We start from the raw sequence: 27943 nt of genomic DNA, 5'->3' as shown, positions 1-27943 counted from the left end.
ATTCCACTGTCTCTCAAAAATGATTCTCAGGTATGCCTTTGGTAATGTACCTATCCTCAGTTAAAATGCCCTTTTCTCCCCAGACCCATATCAACACTTAACCATTTTTATGGATGCAGACCACTTTGAGAGTCTGATGACAGCTATGAAGACTCTTCTCAAAAAAAAACAAAAAACAAAAAACAATTTTTATGGTTAGTTTCTATAGGTCCACAGATCTTACAAAGCCTAAAGTAGATTTGTGTTTTTAGCAACTTAGCCACCATTCAACATTCTTCTGGTTAAAAGGCCCTGATTTTCCTTTGGAGCTCCACCCCACTCCTGCATTCTCAATTCATATGGTGGGAACCAACACTAGCAATAAAGCATGAAACCAATTAGCATTTTCCAACCTCTTGGCCACTGTAATCGGTTTAGAAACGGCAGACTCAAACTAAGGCTAAAGGAGCAGAATAACAGGTAAAAGATTTTTCTGCCTCAGCAACTACTGGACTTAAACTTGAAATGAGACTGAAGCAAACAGCTTTCTAACACCCCAAAGACAAACAAAAAGAGAAACAAAATCTTGATAATGCCTTTATTTAAACACTGAATCCAACCATACCTGAAGCTCTTCCTCCAGATTTTTCAGTGACAAACCAATTCTTTCTACCACTTTGGGATAGGTTTTCTACCACTTTCAAAACAGTCCTGAGATAGAGCCTATTCCTAGAACAAGATTAAAAACTTCTGAAATAGATGCCAAATCCATATTCTGAATTCATATACATGAGTTCATAACAGTAAAGCTAATTATAGTGAATAGACTGGCAATAATTAGAGCATACTAGTCACAAAAAGCTTTTAACCATAATAGCAAAAAAAAAAAAAAAAATCTTCACATGGTTTTTTTATTTAAGCTTTGTAAATTACTGAACTATATGGCAAAATAGTCCCAGAAACCAGCCAAAGCAATGCCTTGAAGCTACCAAGATGAGGCAATTGTCTTAGGACTGCAGAGTTTCCCAGATGTCAAACAAAATCTGGACTTCTACATCCTTGCTCAAAAGAACCAAGCTCAGATAAAAATCTCACCTCCTCCATGAAGTTGGCTCCCACCCTCAATGACACCCTTCTTCTTAACTACCTTAAGTACTTAAAATGGGCAATTTCAGCAGTTAATTATATATATATATTTTTTAATCATTCCTAGTTATTTTAGTCTCTTATCTTGTCTCCACATAGTGAAATGCACTTATTTGCTGAAACAAAATAGTTAAGATTTTAATCAAAAGAACTAGAAGAAAGCCACCTGAAGAGGACAGATAATCAGGTAATCCCAACTTAGATTTCCTGAATTTCATCTTTCATTAGGAAAAAACTCAGTGTTCTCATGGTGATTAATACCGCCACCACCATAACAGGCCCCCAGAAGTACAATGATTTCTATTTAGAACTCCAGTTCAAAGGTGGATTAAAATACCCTTTTTTTTCCCCGCCCTTGCATTGTTTAAAAGAAAGAAAAAACCCCGCAGGCACTATAAAAAAGAGAACTTTACTAAATAGTGAGGGAAATTGCACAACAGAAGGGAAAGAAAATACAACTTGCAGTCACTTTCATATGAACAGATTTCTGACTCTCATCATGATGACCTTCCAATACCAATACTCCCTGCTCCAGCTTCTGCCCTTCCCACCTGCTTACTTGCTGACAGGAGGTCTAGTGAACTGCACTCGAGTTCACCCAGGAAGTAGGAAGCATCCATTCCTCCACAATGAATCAACAGAGTGTTATCTCCTCAAGGTCAGTGACCATGTTACGTACTAATGACTCGCCACAAACTAAAACAAGATTAAGAAGGGGGAAAACACTGGAAAAAAATCATACTGAAATATCAGTGGTAGTTGCCTCTGGGTGGTAGGACTGTGGGTAATTTTTTTCCTTTTTATCCTCCCCACATTTTCTATCATATGTGAGTATTATTTTTACTCAGAAAAGTTTTTTCATTTTTATGCAGTCAAATCTTGTCTTTTATGGATTCTGCTTTTATTAAGTATGACACAAAACCCAGAGCAATATGAGGAAAGATATTACCAAATGTGACTACAAAAAAATGAAAAACTTGGTACAGCACGTATGCATGTGCACACACAAGCACACACACAAACCCTTAAACAAAGTCTAAAGAAAAACTAGGAAAAAAAATAATTGGAAAACATATCACACATAGAAAAAGTTGTTATAAATCAATAAGAAAAACACCAACAATTCAAAAATGAAAAGACCCAACAAATGATATAAAGAGGTAATTCAGAGAAATAGAAATACACAGTCAGTAAACATCTAAAAAGATGTTCAACCACAGCCATACAACCATAAATATAGAAATTGAAATCAAAACCAGAGTTTTTTAAATAAACAAGTGGGACTTCATCAGACTAAAGAGCTTCTGCAAGGCAAAGGAAACCAGGATCAAAATGAAAAGACAACCCACCAACTGGGAGAAAATATGTGCAAATCATATACCCAACAAGGGGTTAATCTCCATAATATATAAAGAACTCACACAACTGAACAACAAAAAAACAACCCAGTCAAAAAATGGGCAGAGAATATGAACATTTTTCCAAGGAAGATATACAGATGGGCAATAGACATATGAAAAGATGTTCAACACCACTAATCATCAGGGAAATGCAAATCAAAACTACACTAAGATATCACCTTACACCCATTAGAATGGTTATAATCACCAAGACAAAAAATAACAAATGTTGGAGAGGATATGGAGAAAAGGGAACCCTCATTCACTGCTGGTGGGAACGCAAACTGGTGCAGCCTCTATGGAAAACAGGATGGAGATTCCTCAAAAAATTAAAAATAGAAATACCTTATGATCCAGCTATCCCACTCCTGGGTATTTATTCAAGGACTTGAAATCAACAATCCAAAGAGGCTTATGCATCCCTATGTTCATTGCACCATTATTCACTACAGCCAAGAAGCGGAAGCAACCCAAGTGTCCATCTACAGATGACTGGATAAAGAAGATGTGGTAATATATATACAATAGAATACTACTCAGCCATAAAAAAAGACAAAATCGTCCCTTTTGCAACAACATGGGTGGACCTGGAGGGTATTATGTTAAGTGAAATAAGACAGACAGAGAAAGAGAAACACCGTATGACTTCACTTATATGTGGAATATAAACTAACACACAGACAGAGAGAACAGTTTGGTGGTTACCAGGAGGAAGGGGGTTGGGGGATGGCACAAGGGGGGAGGGTCGCATTTATATGGTGACTGAAATAATAACATACAACTGAAATCTCACAATGTTATAAACTATTATGACATCAATTAAAAAATAAATAAATAAATAATAAAAACACAATAAATGGGGGGCCTGCCTGGTGGTGTAGTGGTTAAGTTTGCACGCTCCACTTCTCACGGCCCGGGGTTCACAGATGTGGATTCTGGGCACAGACCTATGCACCGCTCATCAAGCTACACTGTGGCAGGCGTCCCACATAAAGTAGAGGAAGATGAGTATGGATGTTGGCCCAGGGCCAATCTTCCTCAGCAAAAAAGAGGAGGCTTGGCAACAGGTGTTACCTCAGGGCTAGTCTTCCTCAGACACACAAAAAATACAATAAACGGAAAAAAAAAAAAAAACAGATTTTTTTCACCTACTGAATTTGCGAAGGCGAAAAGGGCTGAAAACCCAGTATTCAACAGGGTGTGAGGAGCAGATGCTATCATCCACTGCTGTAACACAGTACAACCCTTCTGACGTACAACTTAACACTCTTCCAGCCTTGGATGGATACATCTTGGATCCAGCAATTCCAATATAAAAATTAATTCTATGACTATATTTTTACAAGGACACAGGTAAATATGTACAACAATATTTACTGAAGACATGTTTGTAACATCATAAAACTGGAAATGGCCTAAATTCCAATAAGTAATTAGTAAAATAGATTGCTAAATAACCAAATAATAGAAGATTATGCCACCATTAAAAAGAGCGATGTGGATATCAAAAGCACAGAGAACAAAAGTAAAAATAGACAAGTTTTTCTACATCAAAATTTAAAACTTTTCTGCATCAAAAGAGACAACCAACACAGTGAAAAGGCAATCTACAGAATGGGAGAAATTTGCAGATATATTTGCAAATCATATATCTGTTAATGGGTTAATATCCCCCCCCAAAAAAAAAGGGGGGGGATTGGCAGATGTTAGCACAGGGCTGATCTTCCTCACAAAATATATATATATATATATCCAGAATATATAAAAAATGTCTACAACTCAACAAAAAAAAACCAAACAACTCAATCCAAAAATAGGCCAAGGACTTGAATAGACATTTCTCCAAAGAAGATACACAAATGGCCAACAAGCATATGAAAAGATGCTCCACATCACTAACCACTAAGGAAATGCAAATAAAAATCACATGAGATATCAACTCATATCTACTACAATGGTTGCTATCAAAAAAAAAAAAACGAAAACCTGGTGCACTGTTGATGGAAATGTAAAATGGTGCAGCTGCTATGGAAAACAGTATGGTGTTTCCTCAAAAAATTAAAAATAGAATTATTATATGATCCAGCAATATCACTTCTGGTTATATATCCAAAAGAATCAAAAGCATGGTCTCAACCATGTATGCTCAAAAGCATACACATCTCAACAATGTGTATGCCTATGTTCATCGCAGCATTATCAAATGGCCACAAGGTGGAAGCAGATCATGTGTCCACTGACAGATGAATGGATAAACAAAATGTGGTACATACATACAACGGAATATTATTCAGCCTTAAAAAGCAAATTCTGGGGGCCGGCCCAGTGGCGCAAGCGGTTAACTGCGTGCACTCCGCTGCAGCGGCCCGGGGTTCACCGGTTCGGATCCCAGGCGTGCACCGACGGACTGCCTGGCAAGCCATGCTGTGGCGGCGTCCCATGGAAAGTGGAGGAAGATGGGCATGGATGTTAGTCCATGGTCAGTCTTCCTCAGCAAAAAGAGGAGGATTGGCAGATGTTAGCTCAGGGCCAATCTTCCTCACCAAAAAAAAAAAGGAAATTCTGACACATGCTACAAAATGGATGAACCTTGAGGACATCGTGTTAAGTAAAATAAGTGAATAATAAAGTGACAAACACTGTATGATTTCACTTACATGAGGTATCTAGAGTAGTCAAATTCATAGAAATGGAAAGCAGAATGGTGGCTGCCAGGGACTGTGGTGGGGCGAGGAATGGGGAGTTGTTTAATAGGTACAGGGTTCGTTTTCCAAGATGAAAAAGTTCTGGAGACTAATTGCACAGCAATGTGCATATACTTAACATTACTGAACTGTACACTTAAAAATGATTAAGAAGGTAAATTTTATTATGTGTATTTTACCACAATTTTTTAATTTTTATTTATTTATTATCATTATTACTTTTGGTGAGGAAGATTGGCCCTAAGCTAACGTCTGTTGCCAATCTTCCTCTTTTTGCTTGACAAGGAGTGGCCCTGTGCTACTATCTGTGCCAATCTTCCTCTATTTTGTATGTGGGATGCCTGCCACAGCATGGCTTGATGAGTGGTATGTTGGTCCACACCCAGGATCCGAACCCGTGAATCCCAGGCCACCGAAGTGGAGCACGCAAACTTAAGCACTATGCCGCCAGGCCAGCCCCCGCAATTCTTTGAAAAAAGTAATGTGGATAGATGGATAGTAAATGTTAATGGTAGAATCTAAGTGGTGGATATATGGGTATTCTCTGTAAAATTCATTCAACTTTGCTGCGTTTTAAATTTTTCATAAAATATTGTAAGGAAAAAGGACAATGTAGTGCTCTATGTGCCGATATGCAAAGACAGTCACATTAAGTAAAAAATGCAAGTTGCAGAATTGTATATATAGTTTAACTCCTTGCCCGTTAAGGGTGGGGGGGCGTTATATATATGCAAAGAAAATTTCTGGCTGTGTACCTTAAAAACCATTATCAGTGTTTACTTCTGGAAAGAGAGTTAGAGATGTAAAAGTCTTTACTTTCTACCCTTAGGTATCTGGGATTTTTGCCACAAGCATCTATTATTACCTGTATTGTAAACATATACATTTATACAGCCCTAAACCTACCATGCCCCCACCACAAAGCAAATATTCACCTTACTGATATCTAGTTCTACGGCTACATATTTTTACATCAAAAATGTCAACCCTTCTGTAATTTGTTTTTGTGTATGATATGAAGCAGGGATATATTTTTTTTCTCAAGATGAGTAGGTTTCTTAACACTACCTGTATACCGAATTCTTAAACATATTTTACTGTCTCTGGACTTTCCCATCTATACTATTCACCAGTCTTGTCTAGTCCCACATGCGTGCCATGTTGCTTTAATCATTGTATCTTTGCAATACATTTTAATATCTAGTAATATGTTATGCCTCTTTTTAGAAGAAGTTACACTTCTCTTTTAAGAAATATTCTTAGTCTAACCCAGATGAACTTCTGATTTGTTTTGCCAAAGTGGAATTGCTTTGAATTTACTTGACAAGAACTGAAATCTTTATCATATTGATTCTTCCCATCCAGGTACAAACTGGCTTTCTTCAATTTTTTCAAGTCTTTCCCCCATCCTTTCCAGGGATTTTATAGTTTTCTTCACCTAGATCCTGCACATTTCTTATTCAATTTATTCCTAGATATTTTATATTCTTCATTATATTTTCTGTAAATTATTGGTATACAGGAACTATATATTGACATTTTTATATTTACTTTAACAATCACCTTTCCGAACTCTTACCTAAAACTCTAACAGGTTTTCATTTGATTCTTTTGGGATTTCTAAATAAGCAATCACAATATCTGCAAACAGCAATATTGTTTCTCTTCCTTTAATGTTTATACCTCCTTTTTCATGCCTAACTATATTAGCTACAACTTCTAAAACAATACTAAATAAAAGTAGTGATAGAAAGTTCTCATGGGGCCGGCCCAGTGGCACAAGTGGTTAAGTGCACATGCTCCGCTGTGGCGGCCCAGGGTTCCCCGGTTCAGATCCCGGGCACGCACCGACGCACCGCTTGGCAAGCCATGCTGTGGCAGCATCCCATATAGAGTGGAGGAAGATGGGCACGGATGTTAGCCCAGGGCCAGTCTTCCTCAGCAAAAAAAGAGGAGGATTGGCAGATGTTAGCACAGGGCTGATCTTCCTCACAAAAAAAAAAAGAAAAGAAAATAAAGTTCTCTTGTCATATTTCTAATTTTTTCATATATTTGTCTCTAGTGTTCCACCGTCATTGTGATGTCGGCTGTTAGTCTGAAATATTCTTTATGTAATTAAAAGTATTCTTCTGCCCAAACTCAAAAGAAAAGTGGTCAATGGAATTTTTGTTGTGCTTTATCATAAAAAAAGGAATATGCCTAGTTTTATTTCCAGTATTCCCAAGACTGCTGTTTTAGGAGGAAAATAAATTTAAATAAACCAAACATAGAGTCAACTATATCTAAATCGCCCATACAGAGAAAGAAAGTCTACTTAAGTTTATCTGTGTGGGTATGTATGTGTTTAATACTTTCTTTTAATTAAAAGATTTTAAACAGATACTGAATTTTAATAATTGCCTTTCTGACATGCATGATAATCATACAGTTCATACTAGCTAGGTAACACTAGGTGCTATAACCAAATCCCGAAATTTCATTAGCTTAACACAATACAGGTTACCATTCAGTTATTCAGTTATGAACAGGTTATTAACAGTTCAATGCAGCTGATTCCTAGTCAGTAAGCAGCTTTTCTCAATGAAGCAATTCAAGAAACCAGGTTCTTTCCAACATGTGGTTCACCATGCCTTAGCCATGGATTTCTCTGCATCCAACCTGAGAACACATGGAGAAAGCACAAGCTATTCTTAAATATCTTGACCCGGAAGTGACACACATCACTTCTGCTCACATTCCACTGCAAAAATAGTCACTTGGCACCACCTAGATACAAGAGGGTCTATAAAATAAAATCCTTGTCTGGGTACTGGGACAAATACTCATCTCTACATATAGTTTTTCATCTTTGACTTAATAATTTGATGAATTAATAATTTCCTAATAACAAAGGAGCTCTGCATTCCTCGAATAAACTCCAATTAACCATGGTGTGTAGTTTTGTTATACTGCTGTATTTACAATTTACACATACCTATGCTTAGTAAAATTAGCCTGTTTTCTTTTTTTAGTCCTATTCTTAATCAGGTTTTGGTATGAGTTAGCTAGCATTACCTCTGCTACATACATGGTAGGCGTTCAGTACTTTAATAGTAAAACTGCTATCCTCTCAGAAGGGAAGCCAGACCCAAGTTCAATAATTGATCCAACAGACATATAGATCCTAGTTGCCACAATACAAACAGAAGTAAATTACTGCAGAAACACAGTATAAAGAACAATGAACAAACCATGAAGCTGATATATCCTGAATAATGGTTGTGACAAAACTTCAAAATGTCATAATTTTCCCAAAGCCCTGAAAAGACCTTATAATTTTTTTTGTAGATGACTTGGCCATTCCCTGTCACAGAGACGAAGGACGATAACCATGGAAATTACCTTCCATACGCAAATGCCAATCTACAATCATTCCAGAAGATCTTGAGTTATCTAGGTAGGACATTCAGCATGAGAGGAGCTGGAGAATAAACTGCGATGGAAAGAAAGTAAAACCTACCAAGAATTCCAGGGAACAGGATTTGGTCCTAGTAATGAACACATGTTACCTCTCTGAATTCATCTCCTACATCTCTCCTCTTCAATCACGCTACTCCAGCTACAGTGGCCTCCCCACCACTACTAGACCAAGACAGGCACATTCCTGCCTCAGTCTTTGCGCTGACTGCTCCCTCTGTATAGAATGCTCTTTCCCTGAGTATCTACAAAGCTTGTTCCTTCACCTCCTTCAAATGTTTGATCAAAAGTCAACTTCTCAGCTAGGCCTTCTCCAAATAGTCAATCAAAATTGCAAACTACTCCAACCCCAGCCCAGCATTCCCCATTCATCCTGCTTTATTTTTCCCCATAGCATTTATCACTAACATAATACATTATTTATTTACCATGTTGTCTGTCTTCTACCCCGACCCACATATTGTTAAGTTCCACACAGACAAGGGATTTTTTTTTCCCTGATTTGTTCGTTGCTACATCCACAGATCCTAGAACAGTACCTGGCATATGGTAAGTCCTCAATAAATATTTGTTTAACTAATTTAAATGTTCCATATACTGAATCTCCAAAGATATGACACTGAGATTTAGTGTTAACAAACTGACCCTATCCTAAGCCAACCTAAGATACTCACCAAAGAACTGCTCCTTCCATTAGCTTAGAAATCTGAAGACCTGATTTTTTTAAATTGACAATATTAATGATATGATGTCCCTTGGTCTCTGCCTAAATCTCTCACCCTATACAGAGGAAGACAGAAAAGTTTTCAGAAGAAAATGCTCTCTCCACCCCATCCCAGAGTACATTAGTTTGGAGCCTTCCTTTGCTTCACAGCAGCCATGTCTTCTTCATCTCCATTTTGTCTACCTTACAAAGGAAAATTTTTAAAAAAAACAAAACTAATGTTAAGAGGGGAGTTGGTAAAGGAAGGAAGTGGGAACAAAGTGAATACAGGTAAGAAACCTGAATTTTATAGGGAAAACTTCAGACTGATGTATATGTTTACTTATTTATATTTTAAACTTTCCTAGTCATGTAAGGCAATATTATTCAATTATAGTTGAACTTCCCAGCTATCTCATAACTTCTAAACAAAAAATATTAGCCTTAAAATGTATCCATGATGTGGTAAAACTGGTGATCTCATACATTGCTGGTGGCATTATAAATTGGTACAACCCTTAAATAAAGCAATATATCAAATAGTAAATTACAAGTAACCACATTTCTAATCTTTCCAGAGGAAATACTCCAAAATATATGGATGGGTTCCAATTCCAGGTAAGATGCGGTAAGCACATTCCACTTTGTCACTCACACTGAATGTAGCTATAAAACCTAGGCAGAACGCATGGAGTAGCTGAGGACTCCGCGAAGTAAACAGTTTCTTCTCAAGCTCACATGGAGCATTCACCAAGATAGAGCACATTCTGGGTCATAAAACACACCTTAATAAATTTAAAAGAATAGAAATCATGCTTTGTCTGCTCTCAGGCCACAATGGAATTAAACTAGAAATCAATAACAGAACAATAGCTAGAAAATCCCAAAATACATGGAGATTAAAGAATACACTTTTAAATAACTTTTTCTTTCAAAGAAGAAATCTCAAAAGAATTTTTAAAATATTATGAACAAAATGAAATACAACATCAAAATTTGTGAGATGCACGAAAAACAGTGGTTAGAGGGAAATTATAGCACTGAATGTATATATGAGAAAAGAAGAAAAATCTAAAATCAATAATCTAAGCTTCCACCTTAGAAACTAAAAAAAAGAGCAAATTAAATTCAAAGTAAGCAGGAGAAAGAATAAAAATTAGAGTAGAAATCAGTGAGGTTGAAAACAGGAAATCATAGAGGGAAAAAAAAAAAAAATCAACAAAACCAAAAGCTGGTTCTTTGAAAAGATTAATAAAATCAATAAGTCTAAGGTTAAGAAAAAAAGACACAAATTACTAGTATCAGAAGTGAAAGAGAGGACATCAGTACAGATCCCATGAACATCAAAAAGATAATAAAGGAATATTATGAACAATTCTGTGCCCACGAATTTGATTAATCTAGATGAAAGACCCAATCTGTCAAAACTCAACAAGAAGAAATACACAATTAATAAACAATTTAAATAGGCCTGTATTTATTAAAGAAGCTGAATTAATAATTAATAATCTTCCAAAACAGAAAGCACCAGGCCCAGATAGGTTCACTGGTGAATTCTACCAAACATTTAAGGCAGAAATTATACCAATTAACTACAATCTCTTCCAGAAGAGAGAAGTAGAGGGAATACTTGCTAACTCATTCTGAGGCCAGCAATACCCTAATACCAAATCCAGACAAAGACATTACAAGAATAGAAAACTACAGACCAATATCTCTCATTAACACAGATGCAAATATCCTCAACAAAATATCAGCAAATCGAATCCAACAAATGGTAGCAGGCAGATTGGGGAAGACCAGAATTCAAAGTCACCAAACTGATTGTGAGTTTAGCAATTTTTCACCTCCAGTATCTCTCAATCTGAACTCAACACGGCCCAAAACGTGCAAGTGGCCATCAGTGTGCCTACAGAAAGTTCCATTAGGACAGGAGTCTCTTAGTGCTCAGGGACAGAGCAGAAATTTCCCCATTTTCTTTCTTTCTTTTATTTTTAATTTTTCTTGCTCTCTCATACCTCAGACCCCAAGTAATCCCATGGTAGCAACAGCAACAGAGTAAGCAGATGCCTAAAACTCCGAGGGAGGGAAACATTCCCCTCCAATCAGAGGAGCTGTGGTCCCAAGAGAATGAGACAAAACCCCATTGTTCTTTTTCCCTCTCTCGTCTCCTGCTGCTTGGCGCAAGGTGGGCATAGTTGTGGCAAGTACACAGCAGAGTGGGATAAAGAAAGCCCCAAATTTCTGGCCAAAGAGGTGAAAAAGAGGAGTCCCAGGCAATCGGAAAGTACTAGGAAGACTGCAGATGAAAGAACGCAGGCAAGTGACCCTTTCAAGTAGCTTACAAACTCCCCGGCTGACACCTGAGCTGTGCATACACGGATTAGACACTAAAACGGTATAGACAGACTTTGAGAACTGAACTATGGGACAGGTCAGGGGTCAGCAAACCTTTTCTATAAAGGGCCAAATAGCAAATATTTTAGGTTTTGTGTGCCAAACAGTCTCTGTCGCAACTGCTCAACTATGACCATTATGGTATGAAAGTAGCCACAAAAAATACATAAACAAATGGGCATGGCTGTGTTCCAATAAAATTTTATTTATAAAAATAGGCAGTGGGCTGGATTTAGCCCACAGGCCATAGTTTCACAACCCATGGGGAAGGCCACCACCCAAATCTCAGACAGTCTGATGGTACACAGAAGAGACAAATCTAAATAGCACTAAAAAGGCCTTGAAAACTTAACTGACATTGAAACAACAACCCAGAGAAGGCTGGTCAGAACTCGAAGTCTGAAGACAATTCAGTCAACTGTTTGCTAAAACAAAACTATTAACTTTCTCCATATAACTTAAACAAGACCCACAGTGTCAATTATACAATATTCAAAATGGCCAGAATACGATCTAAATTTACTTGGTATACAAAGACCCAGGAAAATCTCGACTTGCTTGGGAAAGGAAAATCAAAAGATAAAAAGAAGAAGATAACACCAATATGGGAAATGTTTCACAAAGACTTTAAAGCAGCAATTATAAAAAGGCTCAAAATAAGGTAAATACTCTTGAAACAAAGGGAAAGATACAAAGTCTCAGCAAGTAAAAGATAATATAAAGAAGAACCAAATGGAAATTTTAGAACTGAAAGGTAACCAAAACAAACAAAAAACCCCACCTGATTTGATGAATTAATAACAAGAGTCAGTTAACATGAAAACAGAGAAACAGAAATTATCTAATGATTGAATAAAAAATAAACCCTTACTCAAAATTTAAAATTTTGTGCACCAAAGGCCACATCAAGAAAGTGAAAGAACAACCCACAGAACGAAGAAAATATTTGCAAATGATGTACCTAATGAGACACTTATATACAGTATATATATAAAGAACTCTTACAAACCAACAAATGACAAATACCCCAATTAAAAAATGCTTTAAAAAGCATCTTGTAAAAACAACTCATGAATAATATCATTATTCATTAGGAAAATACAAATCAAAACCACAATGAGATACCAGTTCACATTCACTAGAATGGCTATGATTATTAAAAAAAAAAAACAACACACACAGGCAAACAACAAGTGTTGGCAAAGATGTGGAGAAATTAAAACTCAAACACTGTTGGTAGGAATGTAAAACAGCCAATATGGCAAACAGTTTGGCAATTCCTCAAAAAGTTAATTACAGAGTTAACATATGAACTAGCAGCAATTCCATTCCTATACACCGAAAAGAATTAAAAACACATGTTGATACAAAAATTGTGCATGAAATGTTCACAGTGGCATTATTCACAATAGCCAAAAAGTAGAAACAATCCAAATGTCCATCAATTGATGAATAAATAAAAGGTGGTATACCTACACAATGGAATATTATTCAGCCATAAGAAGGATACATGCTACAATATGAATGAACTTAAAAAACGTTATGCTAAGAAAAAAGAAAATATAGTTACCCATGGATGTAAAGCAAAGTAACCCTGAGTGGTGGGAATAAGACTGTTGTATAAAAAGGGCCAGTAAGAGGATCTGGAGGAAAGTAGAAAATCTGGAACCAACAACTGCCCTGTCTGGGTTGAATGGGAACATAGAGCAAGAAAGAATAGAAAATTCAGCAAGAATAGAAAATTTCCCTGTCTGGAATGTTGCTGGGGAAATGGGGAGGACCTAGGCTATATCTGAGTTTTAAAAATGTCTATGTGATGTTTCTTCTTTGCATTAAAGTCAAAAGTGAAATTCTGAAGAAAAAAAAAAATTATGCTAGGTCAGAGAATCCAGACACAAAAGGCCACATATTGTATGATTCCATTTGTATGAACTGTCCAGAACAGGCACATCCATAGATACAGAAAGTAGATTTATGGTTACCACAGGCTGGGAGGAGGGGAAAATGGGAAGTGATTGCTAATAATAATAAAGATGAGAGTGAATATCAATGAGATTGAAAACAGAAAAATTAATGAAAACAAAAGCTGATTCTTTCAATAGATCAATAAAATTGAAAAACCTCTAACGAGAGACAAAGAAAAAAGAGAAAAGACACAAATCACCAGTATCAGGAATAAAGAGGGATATCACTACAGACTCTGCAAACAATAAGAGAATACTACAAACAACTCACAAACATAAAGTCAACAACTTAAATGAAATGGACCAAATTCCTGGAAAACCACAAACTACTAAAACTTACCCAAGAAGACACAGACAATCTGAATAGTTACAAGAAATTGAATTCATAGTTAAAAATTCTGCAAAAGAAATCTCCAGGCCCAGAATGTTTCATTAGTGAGCTCTATCAAACATTTAAAGAAATAACACCAGTTCTACATACAGTCAATTCTCACTGTTCACAGTAGTTATTTTCTTTAAGTCATCACAAACACTAAATTAGCAAATACTGAACCAGTGCTCCTAGGGGAAATACAGAGCTAAGTTCCTGCAAGCCTCTGGACACATTTCTGTCAACCAATCAATACATAACTTTGTTTTTATGTATGTTTCTGTTTAAACATATCTTTTTCAATACCTATTATTGATTCATTAACATTGAACTCATGGCCAACAGCACTGTAACTCATGCCTAAACAAAGCTTATTTAACACAGGTATTTTCCCCATTAAGGCACATCACAGCTTTCCTGCACTTAAGAATACTAGACAGCACTTCACACTTTGGGGGCCATTTTAAACAGAGAGAGCACCAAAAAAAGCACAAAAATGCAAAAACCATGGCACTAAACAGACCACAAAAAGGACACGTTTTCACTACGAGAACTGAAACAAGAAGGCAGAGCATCACCTTGTTTGACCTCAGCTGGAAATGTCCGCACTGGATGTCTCAAATTTTTTGCCACTCTGCACATGTCCATGAATGACTGCAAAAGTGTCATGAGTACCGATATTTTAGCAAGTAGCTGAATTGAAATTAGCATAAATTTTAGCAAGTAGGTGAATTCGCAAATATTGACTCCACAAATGAGAATCAACTGTTATCTCTTTCAGAAAATACAACAGGAAAGACTTCCCAACTCATCTTTATGAGGCCAGCATTATCCCATACCACAACCCAGACATAGATAGTACAAGAAAACTACAAATTAATATCCCTCATGAACTTAACTGTAAATGTCTTCCACAAAGTATTAGCAAATCCAGCAATATATAAAAAGTATAATACTCCACGACCAAGTGAAATTGTTTTTCCCCAGAATGCAGGGCCAATTCAACATGTGAAAATCAATGTCATCCACCATATTAACAGTCTAAAAAGTTAAAAGTAATTGCAGCGATTGATTCAGAAAATGCATTTGACAAAATTCAACACCCATTCATGACAAAAACTCTCACCAAACTAGAAATAAAAAGGAACTTCCTCAACCTGATAATAGGTGTTTACAAAAAACCTACAGCTAATATACTTAATGATGAAAGACTGCCTGCCTTCCCCTATAATCAGGAAGAAAATATCTGCAAATCACATACCCAGCAAAGGACTTGCGTCCAGAATATATAAAGAATTCTCAAAGTTCAACTGCAAAACAAACAATCCAGTTAAACAGTGGGCAAAAGACCTGAAGAGACATTTCGTCAAAGAGGATATACAGACGGCAAATAAGCACATACAAAATGCTCAACAACATAAACCATTGGAGAAAGTAAAATCACAATGATATACCACTACACACCTACTAGAATGGCTAAAATCAAAAATGCTAACAATGCCAAGTGCTAGCAAGGATGAAAAGCAACTGGATTTCATACGTATTGCTGGTGGGAACGCAAAATGATATAGCCACTCTGAAAAACAGTTTCACAATTTCTTATAAAGTTAAACATATACTTACCATATTATCTAGCAATCCCACCCTTGAGTATTTACCCTAGAGAAATGAAAACTTATGTTCAAAGGAAAATCTGCCCACAAATGTGTTTTGCAGCTCCATTCTTTTTTTTTTTGGTGAGGAAGACTGGCCCTGAGCTAACATCTGTGCCCATCTTTCTCCATTTTGTATGTGGGACACTGCCACAGCATGGCTTGATAAGCGGTGTGTAGGTCTGTGCCCGGGATTCGAACCTGCAAACCCCACGCCACTGAAGCAGAGCAACTGAACTTAACCACCAAGCCATCGGGCTGGCCCCATGCAGCTCCATTCCTAATTGCTAAAAATAGAAACAACCTACATGTTCTTCAACAGTGAAGAACATGTACATTGGTACAGTCATCTACTTGTACATTGATACAGTCATCTACTACTCAGCATTAAAAAGGAATGAACTATTAATACACAAAACAACATGGATGAATCCCAAAGGCATTAAGCTGAATTAAAGAAACCAGTCTCAAAATATTATACACTACATGATCCCATTTATATGACATGCTCAGAAAGACCAAACTATAGTGACAAAGAACATATCAGTGGTTGCCAAGGGCTGGGGCAAGTGGTGGGTGACTACAGCAACATAGCATGAGTTTTTCGGTGTGTATCTAACTGTGGTGGTGGTGGTGGTTACACGTATTAAATCCACAACTGTGTAACAAAAAGGTCAAATTCTACTGGGTGTTAATTTTTAAAATAAAAAATTTTTTAATTCAAAATATTGGGATGAGGTACCAGGTATGTGTGTAAGCAGGAAGTAAAAAAGATAGTCACTACAGCATCAAAATGCTCATTTTAAGTTATCCAATTTTCCTAACAATACTGTTGGGCTTTTATAACATAACCACATAACGGAATACCATTTAACTATTCAAAAAGGGTAACTAGCAAAACCAGAAAATGACACATAAAAATACTTTAATACATGAAACAGCAGATTAGAAACAGACATTGATTACAACTACATAGAAAAGTATATCAAAGACTAGAAGAAAATATCCCTAAATGCTAAGATATATGGTGTCAGATGGTAGAATAATAAGTGATTTTTTCTCTATTTTCCAAGTTAATTTATTATTATTTCTATAATTTAAATAATTCATGAAACTTTTGTGAAATGGAAGAAACCTATGTTACATATTACTATAACTGAACTACATTTATTTTAAACCTCGACATTAATAGAGCAAAAGACAATACATTAATCTTTAGTATCAACGTTCACAAACACTAAAGTGAAGTTAATGCATAAAATGTAAAAGTTCCATCAATAAAAAAGAGGACTGACAAAAATGTTTGATTAGATATAGATTAAGAAAATATCTAAAAATGATACAAATTAGACTGAAGCCACTTAACAAATTATAGTGTTTTAAGACACAGGCAATTCAAATCACAAATATACTCATATAACTTTTAAGACTAGCATTAAAGCACAAAACTTAAGTATCTTCATAGACAACTTTCAGAACCCCTTGAAGTAATCTACAAATTTCTGGTGGGAGGTCCACAAGAAATCTAGTTTGAGAAACATTTTCATTAAACCTTTGTCATTTGCTACCTCTTGTCAGCTATAAAACAGACCTAGAAAATACATATGAAGCAAATCCAACACCAAATGCAAGACTGGGAAAGTTGCCCTTCTTGCCCCCCACATCTGTTCTCAAGCTATGACTTGAGAACTATGACTGTACCATAAACCTGTAATAGGTTATCTCCTGGCAAAAACGTCCTTAACTTTTATCAAAAATAAATATATCAGGGCCGGCCCCGTGGCTTAGTGGTTAAGTGAGTGTGCTCCACTGCTGGCGACCCGGGTTCGGATCCCGGGCTCGCACCGACGCGCTGCTTCTCTGGCCATGCTGAGGCCGCATCCCACATGCAGCAACTAGAAAGATGTGCAGCTATGACACACAACTATCTACTGGGGCTTTGGGGGGAAAAAATAAATAAACAAATCAATCAATCAATCAATCAATCGTTAATGGTGTTTTCACAAAAACTATCATAGAACCCAGAGCCACTGTGGTGTTCAACTCCAGGAAGCAGTATTCACATAAAATACAATATGAATGGTTCCCCCTGGAGTTGCGCAACACACAGCCCTGATTGATTCCACCACCTGCACAAACCTGAAGACCAGTGGTACAGAGGACAGTGGTATGGAAAGAACAGTGGCACAGGAATTCAGAGAAAAGAAAAATCAACTTGAGCCTGAATAACCAGGGAAAGAGTTTTCTTCATCTTTTCTTTTCAAGATGGTAGGATTTTGTGTTGAAGAGCATTCCAAAACCTCCCGTATGTGTGAAAACTTCATAAGACTGGCAGAACTTACGTAAAAGATTCTGTTGGAGAGCTATAAGTAGGATAGGTGTAGGTAGAATAGGTATGAAATGAGAAAAATTTTAATGACGTGAAAAAAAATGTATATCCTCTCCTACCCTTTTAATTCAGGAAAGCTCTAATAATCTAACCCTCATTACTTCTCTACAGCCCTCTGCAATAAATCCCACAACTGCCCAATCTGCTTAAAAGACAGATATGATGCTATCTCCTGCATAAAAAATTTCTACGGCTCCTAGAAAAAAAATATTTGTCAGCTTGACTTCTACAACTCTCCATATTTTGGCCCCAACTACCTTTTCTGGCCTTATCTTTCACTACAATTCTCAATACTGAAAGGTAAATTAGCCACATATCAAACATACCCTGCATTTTTCAGTCTTCCCCCTTCTCAGCTCTTCCCTCTGCCTAGAAGGCCCTTATTCATATTCACCTGCCAATGTTTTATCCATCATCCCTCAATACCCAGGTCAAACCTTCTCTGAGACCAACCCTGCCATGCTCCCTTCTCCACTTCACCAAATTTTAGTATTACTATTAGTTTGCTATTATACAGCCTCAACAACACAAATTCATTTTGTGACATATTTTATTATGCAACAGGTTAAAACAATACAAATTTATCTCCCAGTTTCTGTGCTGTCAGGATTCTGGGCATGGGTTAACTGGGTCTTCTGCTTTGGGTCTCAATAGGCTGAAATCGAAGTGTCAACTGGGAATGTGAACTCATCTGAGGCTTAGGGTTCTTTTCCAAGCTCACTACCAAGCTTACTTGTTGGCAGGTTTCAGTCCCTTTCTGTTTTCTTGCTGGCTTTTGGCCAGGAGTCACTCAGCTCGTAGAGGCTGCCGGCCATTACTTGCCAAAGGGCCTTCTCCATAAGCAGTTCACAATGTGTAAGTCACGAGAGTGGGATTTTGTGTAGAATCTCCTGAAACAGGAGATGGATCTTTCAATGGGTTCCCAAACTTGTTCATAGCTAGTTTAGGTCTGTGTGTGATTCCACACTGGCTTTGGGAAACAAGTGGCAAATAGGGTCCCTGAGGTTAAAAGGCTTTTCATTGGAACTGTCTCAAACCTCTACACTTATTTGCTAAGAAATGACATCGTACAATATTTCGTTTTCCCACTCAGAACATTTATTAATCTTCCAGCATCATTAACAAAGTGTTTACAACATACTAGGCATTGTACAAAGAACTTTTCATACATTCTCACCTAATCACCTAACACCCCAAATGGAAAATTCTATTACTATCTCTATTTTTAAAGTTGGGGAGCGCCGGCCCCGTGGCTTAGCGGTTAAGTGCACGCGCTCCGCTGCTGGCGGCGCGGGTTCGGATCCCGGGTGCGCACCGACGCGCCGCTTCTCTGGCCACACTGAGGCCGCGTCCCACATACAGCAACTAGAGGGATGTGCAGCTATGACATACAACTATCTACTGGGGCTTTGGGGGAAAAAAAATTAATTAATTAAAATAAAATAAAATAAAGTTGAGGAAATTAAGAAAGCCTAGATAGTGTAAATCCCTACAACTCCAAATGTGGTCCTTAGACCAAAGCACCAGCATTACCCAGGAACTTGTTAAAAATGCAGAATCTCTGGCTACGATGCAGGCCTACTGAATAAAAATGTGCATTATCAAGCTCCCCAGATGATTCTTATACACATTAATGTTTGAGCATTGGTTTAAATAACTTGTCCAAACTGACACAATAAATGGTAGAGCCAAGATCAAATCCAGATTGTCAAGGTTATTTCCATGTTGCTATTAAAAACAGTCCTATTTTTCCCATTATGTCTTTCTCCATTATGATTAATGATATACATGAAAATTGTTTTTCTATTATCTTTACCTTATATTCCATTTCTTTTTTACATCTTTGTGCACACACACACACACAAACACACAATATAAAAGAGAAAACCTTTCCTAACACATTAAAATATTTCATGGGTACCATCCAATTAAACTTAGAAAATTTGTCAGAACCACTCAAATCATATAGGAAACTAATCACTATAAATCAGTAGCAATACATTTAAATTTTTATGTTACCATTTAGAAATAAGTCACTAACATCATTAAGCACTTTATATGAAATTGAATATGGCTAAACCAGCTACTGAATAATTCAGACATCAGTGAGTTAAAGATTCCAATGAAAGTCCATTCTAAATGTAGTATCAACTGCTAAATGTCAGTAGCCAAAGAATTTTCAAATGAAAAGTCTTTCACAAGATAATTTTTACCAAAAGATGGATCAAATTACTCAGAAGACACTACAATTAAGGTTTACAGTGTCCCCTGATGCCCAGGACTTCTAAGTACATGTGTATTTACCACTAACCGATTTTAGTTTTGAAGTAAGAATTATCACAGAAATTTCCCAGTATCTGAATGTAACTTAAAACGGTCTTTGGAAGCAAACACCCCGGTGTGTCTTATAATAATTTTTTTTCACAAACAAGAGAGACTCAACCAGTTTTCCCGGCAAACAATACTTTACATAGTTGACTAACTTTATTCAAATGGTGCTCTCTTGAAAATGGGAACAGTGTCTTGTTTTTCACTTCCAATAAAAAAAAGGTGAAGAAAAAAAGATTTGGCACTCATGTGCAATAAAGTGAGTTAAGCTCTGCATGTAGAAATATTTAAAAGAAAAGTCTCTGCCTTCAAAGGGCACAGTCTTAACTGATATATAAAGTGAATTTCCTCTTACTTGTCCACAATAAAATACACATTTTATTTAGGGAAGATATGCCTTCAGGGCTAAACATTTTTCAAAAGCATTCAATTTACCATCTTTGAGTGAGGAAAGTTTTGCTTAATAGGACTCAAACCCTAGAAAAGCATAAAAGGTAAAGATTGATAAATTTGTTTACATTAACATCAAAAAATGGCTGGGCAGCAAAAAAAAACTGCATAAATCAAATCAAAAGACAAAAATGACAGATCTGCAACACATATTACAAAGGGCTAGTTTCCTTAACCTACAGAGCACTCTTAGAAATTAGTATTAAAAAGACTAGGAAGCACAAAAAAAAAAAGGCAAAAGATCCAAACAGACAAGTTTACTGAAAAATATACAAATAGTCAATAAGCAAAGGAAGGTACTTTACATCTGCACTATCCAATAATGGTAGCCACTAGACAAATGAAGTTATTTAAACTTAAATTACTTAAAATTAAATAAACTTCAAAGTTCAGTTCGTTAGTCACACTAGCCACATTTCAAGTGCTCAATGGCCACATGTGACTAGTAGCTACTGTATTGGAGAGCACAGATACAGAACATTTCCATCAAATTCTACTGAACAAAACAACAAAAGAAATGCTTTGTTAATATGGCAAAGAGTAAAGATTGATATATTCCTTGGATTACAGAGAAAAGTGGAAAAATAACAGGAACCTTCAAAATTTTGGAGGAGAATATAAACTGGCACAAACTCAAGTTTACAAACTCTTTATTCCATTCACGCAAATACAAACATACACAGACACTCACACACATAACGTACGTGCATACATACATGTATGCCCCGATATATATATCGAAGTATTTGTTACAAAGGAAAAAAACTATAAATGACCTATGTCAAATAATCAAGGACTGATTTTTTAAATGATAGTACATCCAAAACAATGGAATGTTAAGAACCATTAAAAAGAAAGAGGCAGATATCTAATTAATGGCATTAAAAGGCATCCATGACATTCATAAAGAAAGGAAGTTGCAGAACTGTATATAAAATATATATAGGTATACATATTTATGCATATTTTCATATACAGTGTTAAAAGTCCAGAAGGCTATATGCAAACTATCCACTATAGCTAATTTCAGTATGGCAACTCTAAATATTTTCAGTATTTCAGTATGCAGACTTTCACTTAATCCCTGTTTTCAGTATAGTGACTCATCCAACATTAACTCTTTACATACTTCTGTTCTACTTGTTTTTTTAAAAATAATGAGCCTATACAACTTTAATAGAAACTCAATTTAAAGCAAGTAATACTATTGTTTTAAGTCATATTTAAAGAATTCTAAAATTTAGTATATTCAATAACCTTTTAAAACAACACTAAAAACATGATAAATCAAACTGCACTAAACAGACTAAACTGCACAATGCTATAAACTATGAGGATGGCCTCTCTGAGATATGGGAAGAAAGAAGACAGAACTAGAGAGGCATTCAGAGGTCTTTTGTAAAAAGGACAAAGATAGCAGGTTTTAACAAACCTTACTGATCAGTTCCCTGCAGTTATATCTTCCACACACCGGCCTCCTTCCAGACAGCTTTTGTAGTGAAAACATAATGCCCTTTCACTGATAGCAAAATTGCACAGCCTTTTACGAGTCGATGGATTCTGTGGATGAGGACACAGCACGGACTTCCACAAGCCTGAGGTTATTTTCTGAGCTCCTGTTAGAATTCTAGGAGATACAGCAACAGTACCTTTCACAGAAATTTTTAACTTACGTGTTCAAAAAAGATTTTGATTTTTTTTCCTTCAACAAGTTAGGAGGCTTGGAGGCTTTCAATACAGGAAGATGAAACAAGACAGAAGGATGAACTGGAAATAATAATACAAAGTTCAAGAAGCAAAACACGGGATCTTTGCTTCAATATTATGGCAAGAAGTAAGATCACTCAGGCAAAGAGTGTTACACCAAATCACCTAGCACAACTAGACCTGCAGATAGCAATTTCATAAGCATATCAAATATCGTATGATTTTATGTCAATTATACCTCAAGAAAGATGAAATAAAAAATAAATGTAAATATGCAGTTATTGCTTTGACATTATGGATCAGAGCAGTTTCTCAATTTTTAACCCATGCCCCTTTACAATGCTTTCTCACTCTATTTTTTATGTATTCCACAAGCCAAGAAGATTTTGCCCAGTTTTACTTTCTGTGGTCTATATTATAAAAACAATACGTTTGTTTAATATGTTTGTCCAAGATGCATACTCTCCCCTGGAGATTCTTAAAAAAACTATAAATATAATACAAATACAGACTTAAAGGACTCTGGCCTGATCAATATATATCCAAGGTGACATAACCAGGCCTAGCCATACTCCTACCGTTATTTTTTAAGAAAAAAATTACTCACAGTAAAGATTAAGAGTACTGAAAATTTCTAAGTTAATACATCTGTTTTTTCTGAAGTGTATTTTGTTAAAATGTTTTTCTGAACATCTCTTTAATCTTAATACTTTTAAGTATTATTTTCCATTTTCTATACTTTCTATGTAAAAGTAATTAGCCTATGAGTGTTACTCCTTTAATAGAAATTTTCTACCTACCATCTTATTCCCCAAAGTTAAATGACTTTAGGTAAATGACAAAAATAAAAATCCATGTACATTCGAAATATTAACCACTAAATGAAATCTATACAGAAAGCATCCAAAAAAAAAAAAACCATTTTTTCTTCAGTCTACAAATCATATGCTAAAGATCTACATTATACACTGCTGTGCTCCTCATCTCTAATATCCATACTTCACTTCGCATACTTCGACCACTTTATGCCCGAAAGGCGCCTCTAGTATACAACCTCTAAGGTCTGCCTCTCTGTCCCTTCCACCTACAATCACAACAAACTTATCCTTTTAGGGCATTTTTCTCTTTTAATGCTTCCCTAGTTGTGGTGGGTGACAAGGGAAAAGTCAAAAAGAAAACAGGATCAACAAGATTATACTATTTTGAAAGCTCTACCTTGCAGAAACAGTTAAATTTCTCAGGGATGTCATCAAATATTTAGATAATACAATGTCTTTTTTTTTCTTTTAATGAGCATAATTTTGAACATAGTTCTCAAGTCAATGTAATGGTTCTCAATCTGGCTTACTACAAATTTTTCTATTTAAATTGCACCAAACTCTATACGACAGATCTCTCATCCAAATCATTTCATCACCATCATCACTGCCACCCTTAAAATTTAAAACATGTGAGACTGTTAACTAAATACCTGAATAATGCTTTTTATAACTAGTATATTTATATAGGACAAATATACGATCAGTAGGGAGACACTCCAGTGTAAGTAAATGAGCATTCACGTTCAGGTGAATCTCAGCTCCATTATCCCTCTTCTCTGGTGTCCTTACTTACTGAAACCTGTCTACACTCTACATTTAATCAGCCTTTTGGCATAATTTTACTACTATACAATAATTATGAATCTCATAATTTTGCTTTTTCAGATTGTTCACAGCAACTTTACATCAACCGTGTAGCTCTCACATATACACACCCCTTGTTATATATGTATACATACATATATAATTGATTGAATAATTTTATTTATCTGTTGCTATCTTACTGGTCAGGAATACAATCCCATTTTAATAGTGCTCCCTAGAACAGGATAGCTCTACAATGCAGGTACCAAGAACACAATGAAATAAGCAGTAGATACTACTTGTATTCGTAAATAATTTTCTTATTCCCTTGCTGGAACTCTGTTCCTAGAACATCTGACCTTAATGCCTATGAAATAAGTTTAAAATTTACTTCTCCTAGTCCTCTTGATCTTATAAATAAATACATGCACCATTTCTTAATTTAGGTCAAAGTTACTTCCATTTGTCAAATCACTAATTTTCTGATTTCATTCTTCTTTCTATTTTTTCCCTTTTTTGTGAGGAAGATCAGCCCTGAGCTAAGATCCAATGCCAATCCTCCTCTTTTTGCTGAGGAAGACCAGGGCTAACACCTGTACCCACCTTCCTCTACTTTATATGGGATGCCGCCACAGCATGGCCTGACAAGCGGTGTGTCAGTGCACGCCAGGGATCCGAACCTGCAAACCCCAGGCCGCCAAAGTGGAGCGCGCACACTTAACCGCTGCACCACCGGGCCAGCCCCTGATGTCATTATTCTGCAGCCTGAAATATTAAAGATTTACTTTTGTCTATTCCTCCTACATGTACTTCTATCTATTCCTCCTACAAAGAGAAACCTTTTGAACACTGAGGTTTAGTTTAATGCCTCACTTTATAGATGATAAATGAAAAAGAGTAGAGTGTTTTCTAGATTTCTGGCTACTAGAAAAATGAAAAAAGTTTTAGTGTCACCATTCTCTAAAATTCATTTTTACTTAGACTGAGGCCTTATACATTTGCCAGAATCAAATAAAAATACCAAGCCACTAATATACTGATGGATTCAGGAACTCACTCAGAACTCAAACTAGTCTTTCCAGCTTTTAAATACTATTTTTGACACAGCTAGCAAGGGCATAAAATGTTTACTACAAATGAGCAAACATACTAATTCATTATAGGAAAATCTAAACAGTAGATGCAGATCAATTTTTCCTATTTGCAGTCTCCCAATGATTAGACTATTTTATCCAAAGAGATCAAAATTCAAAAAGTACTCCTAAGATTCTAGAGACTTAAAATTAATTAACATAATTAGAGTTGGGGTCTGCTTACCTAAATTAAAATTTACCATCCTTCTTTGAATAAAAGGAAGAGGTCTTGAGGTATTTATCAAGTAGAAGAAAGTAAAACAGTCTTCTGTGAAGGAGCAATTTTCCTACCACCAAACAAAATATTTCTAGAGTTTTATCTTTTAGAGGAAAACGACCAGCAGTCACAATTATGAAGATATACTGTAAGTGAAAACACTTAATATATAAAATGTGCCATTATTTATTCACTTTTTCACATTTCCAACTAAACCAAAAATACAAGTTTAAGACTCATCAACCCCCTAACGCATAACGTTTACAAAACAAATGCACAAGGTTTACACACAAATGCACAAGAGTGAATAAACAGTAGGACCTAGATTTGGAGAAATAAATAAAAAAGACTGGACAGTAATATACCAAGATGTTAACAGCTCTGAGGGGGTGAAACACACGATTTTTTATTTTCTTCTTTATACGTTTCTATTTCCAAATTTTCCCACGGTGAACATTTATTACTTTTATATTCAGAAAAATCTCATTAAAAAACAAACCATACAACGTACAATAAAAGTTCACTTAGAAGGGTTCTCCATGTTGTACAAACATTACTGACATGATTCACCACCAAAGATAATGCCTCACTTCCCCACACTAAAACGCTGCTGTTCTAGGTCCTATTACTTTTCTGCTGCACCCTCAAAGATGGAATGAACCTCACTTTCTCCTAACGTTTCATTTCTACACACATACACATTTGTAATTTTTTTTCACAAAATATAATAAAGTTCCTACTAATCCTAAATAGTCCGTTTTTTAAAACCTATCTCTAGATTTCCTTATAACAAAGTTAGAAAGAAAAAGATGGTATCCCCCACTAGTTACAACTTCGTGAAGCCACCATCACTTTAGCTACGGAAAAGTCAAAGCCGGGTAAACTACACGTCCCACCATGCATTGCTGCCTTGTTCAGAGTAGGTCTCTACGGAAACAGAAAAAAAAAAAAAAATCTACAAGTCCCACCTGTTACTTCGTTTCTAAACACCTCCTGCACTTTCAGCTCCAACAGCAAACAAAAACAAGAGCCTCGTGACCTCACGTCGGATCCGGGAGCCCAGACTAGCAGAGGGCCCCGGGGACAGGCGACAGGTCGGCTCTAGCGGTAAATTCTACCAAGCTCCAGCGCTCCCCTCTTCTTTCCGGGGCTGGGTGCACGCACAAGCCTTTTCCTATCTGCATCCAATGGGGGCTCTTCAGCCGCACAAGGGAGAAGAACCGGTTACTGTGCAAGCACAACAGACTTCCCCATGCCGGGGCGGGGGCTCCCACAGAGTGGGGGTGAGAGCGACGTGACCCCAAGAAGCAGCTTCGAAACACCGGGAGGACTCGTCGCAGACGCAGGGAGAAGCGGCAGCCCCGCAGCGACCCTCTTCCGCTGAGCGCCTCCATTCCTACAGGGATCACAACACCGACACTAACCGCCGCCCTCTCCGCGCGGTTTTGTGCCCCCTCAGCCGGGTCGCTGGGCCAATGACCTCCCTTCCCCTGCGACCGGCGGGCGGCGAGGGGACGAAATCCTCCCGGCCTTCCCCTTCGCTCCCTCCCCCTTACCGTCTTGGCGGCCTCCGCCCAGGTCCTGCCCTTCTTCCTACGGCCCTTTTCCCTCATGTCGGGTCTTGAACTGACTGGGAGGTTCCCGTGTCCGGGCTCCGGCCGCCCTCCCTGCCTGCTCTGCCCTGCGCTGCTTTTCCCGCGGTGCCGGGAAAGGTGGGAGAAAGGGGAAGTCAGGCCGGAGGAGCACCCAAACAGAGGAAGCGGCGGGGGTAGTGCGCGGGGGGGTCTATGAGGCGGCCGGTCCTCCTGCTGCCGTTGCCACTGCTACCGCCGCTGCCATATTGGGTCCTTACTGTACAGGCAGCCGCTACGGTCACGTGACCGCTCCCGCGCGGCCGTCACTACTGTACGCAGCCCGGCGCGCGAACGAGCGCGCGCGCGCCCCCGCCTCCCGCGCGGGTCTGCAGGGTGAGCGAGCCGGAGGTCCGCGGCGCCTCGCCACTCCCCCGCACTTCCGCTCTCCGCCTCTCCTCGGAGCATGCGCGTGAGGGAGGGCTGCCGCTAGCCTGAGTCGGGCGTCCGGGAGCTCTGGCCTACAGCGAAAATCTGCTTGCGGAAGCGGAACTTGATGCATCCCGGAAGGCTTATTGAGGTGATTCCGGCCGCGTGCGAGGCGCCGCGGTGGCTATAGAGACTTGGAAAAGCCCGGCTCTTCCCTCAAGGGGCGACCCTCCCAGCTGTCATTTTAAATAAGCCTTGTACTTGTGTTTTTTCATTTGCCCACGTTCATTTTTACAAAGGTTATCTTTTTGAAGATTTGCAC

The 27943-nt window shown here is 37.4% G+C and overlaps 1 protein-coding gene across 2 annotated transcripts in view; it reads right to left on the bottom strand.

Annotated features, from left to right (window-relative positions):
- ASXL2 (ASXL transcriptional regulator 2) overlaps positions 1-27492 on the bottom strand; it is a 150403-nt gene extending 122911 nt beyond the window's left edge. The window contains exons 1-2 of one of the 2 annotated variants that reach the window (XM_058551638.1): positions 27178-27492; positions 26590-27017 (exon numbers count right to left, since the gene is read on the bottom strand). Coding sequence is in view for 1 of the 2 variants with exons in the window: in XM_058551637.1 (XP_058407620.1) it covers positions 27178-27234 (57 nt within the window). In the remaining variant the exon portion in view is untranslated. The remainder of the gene's footprint in view (positions 1-26589; positions 27018-27177) is intronic. The other variant, XM_058551637.1, reaches the window with a different exon arrangement.
- Between the last annotated feature and the right edge of the window lie 451 nt (positions 27493-27943).

Source organism: Diceros bicornis, chromosome 12, assembly GCF_020826845.1.
Source record: "Diceros bicornis minor isolate mBicDic1 chromosome 12, mDicBic1.mat.cur, whole genome shotgun sequence".
Lineage (NCBI taxonomy): Eukaryota > Metazoa > Chordata > Mammalia > Perissodactyla > Rhinocerotidae > Diceros > Diceros bicornis.
This window is presented reverse-complemented; position numbering and strand designations above follow the sequence as displayed.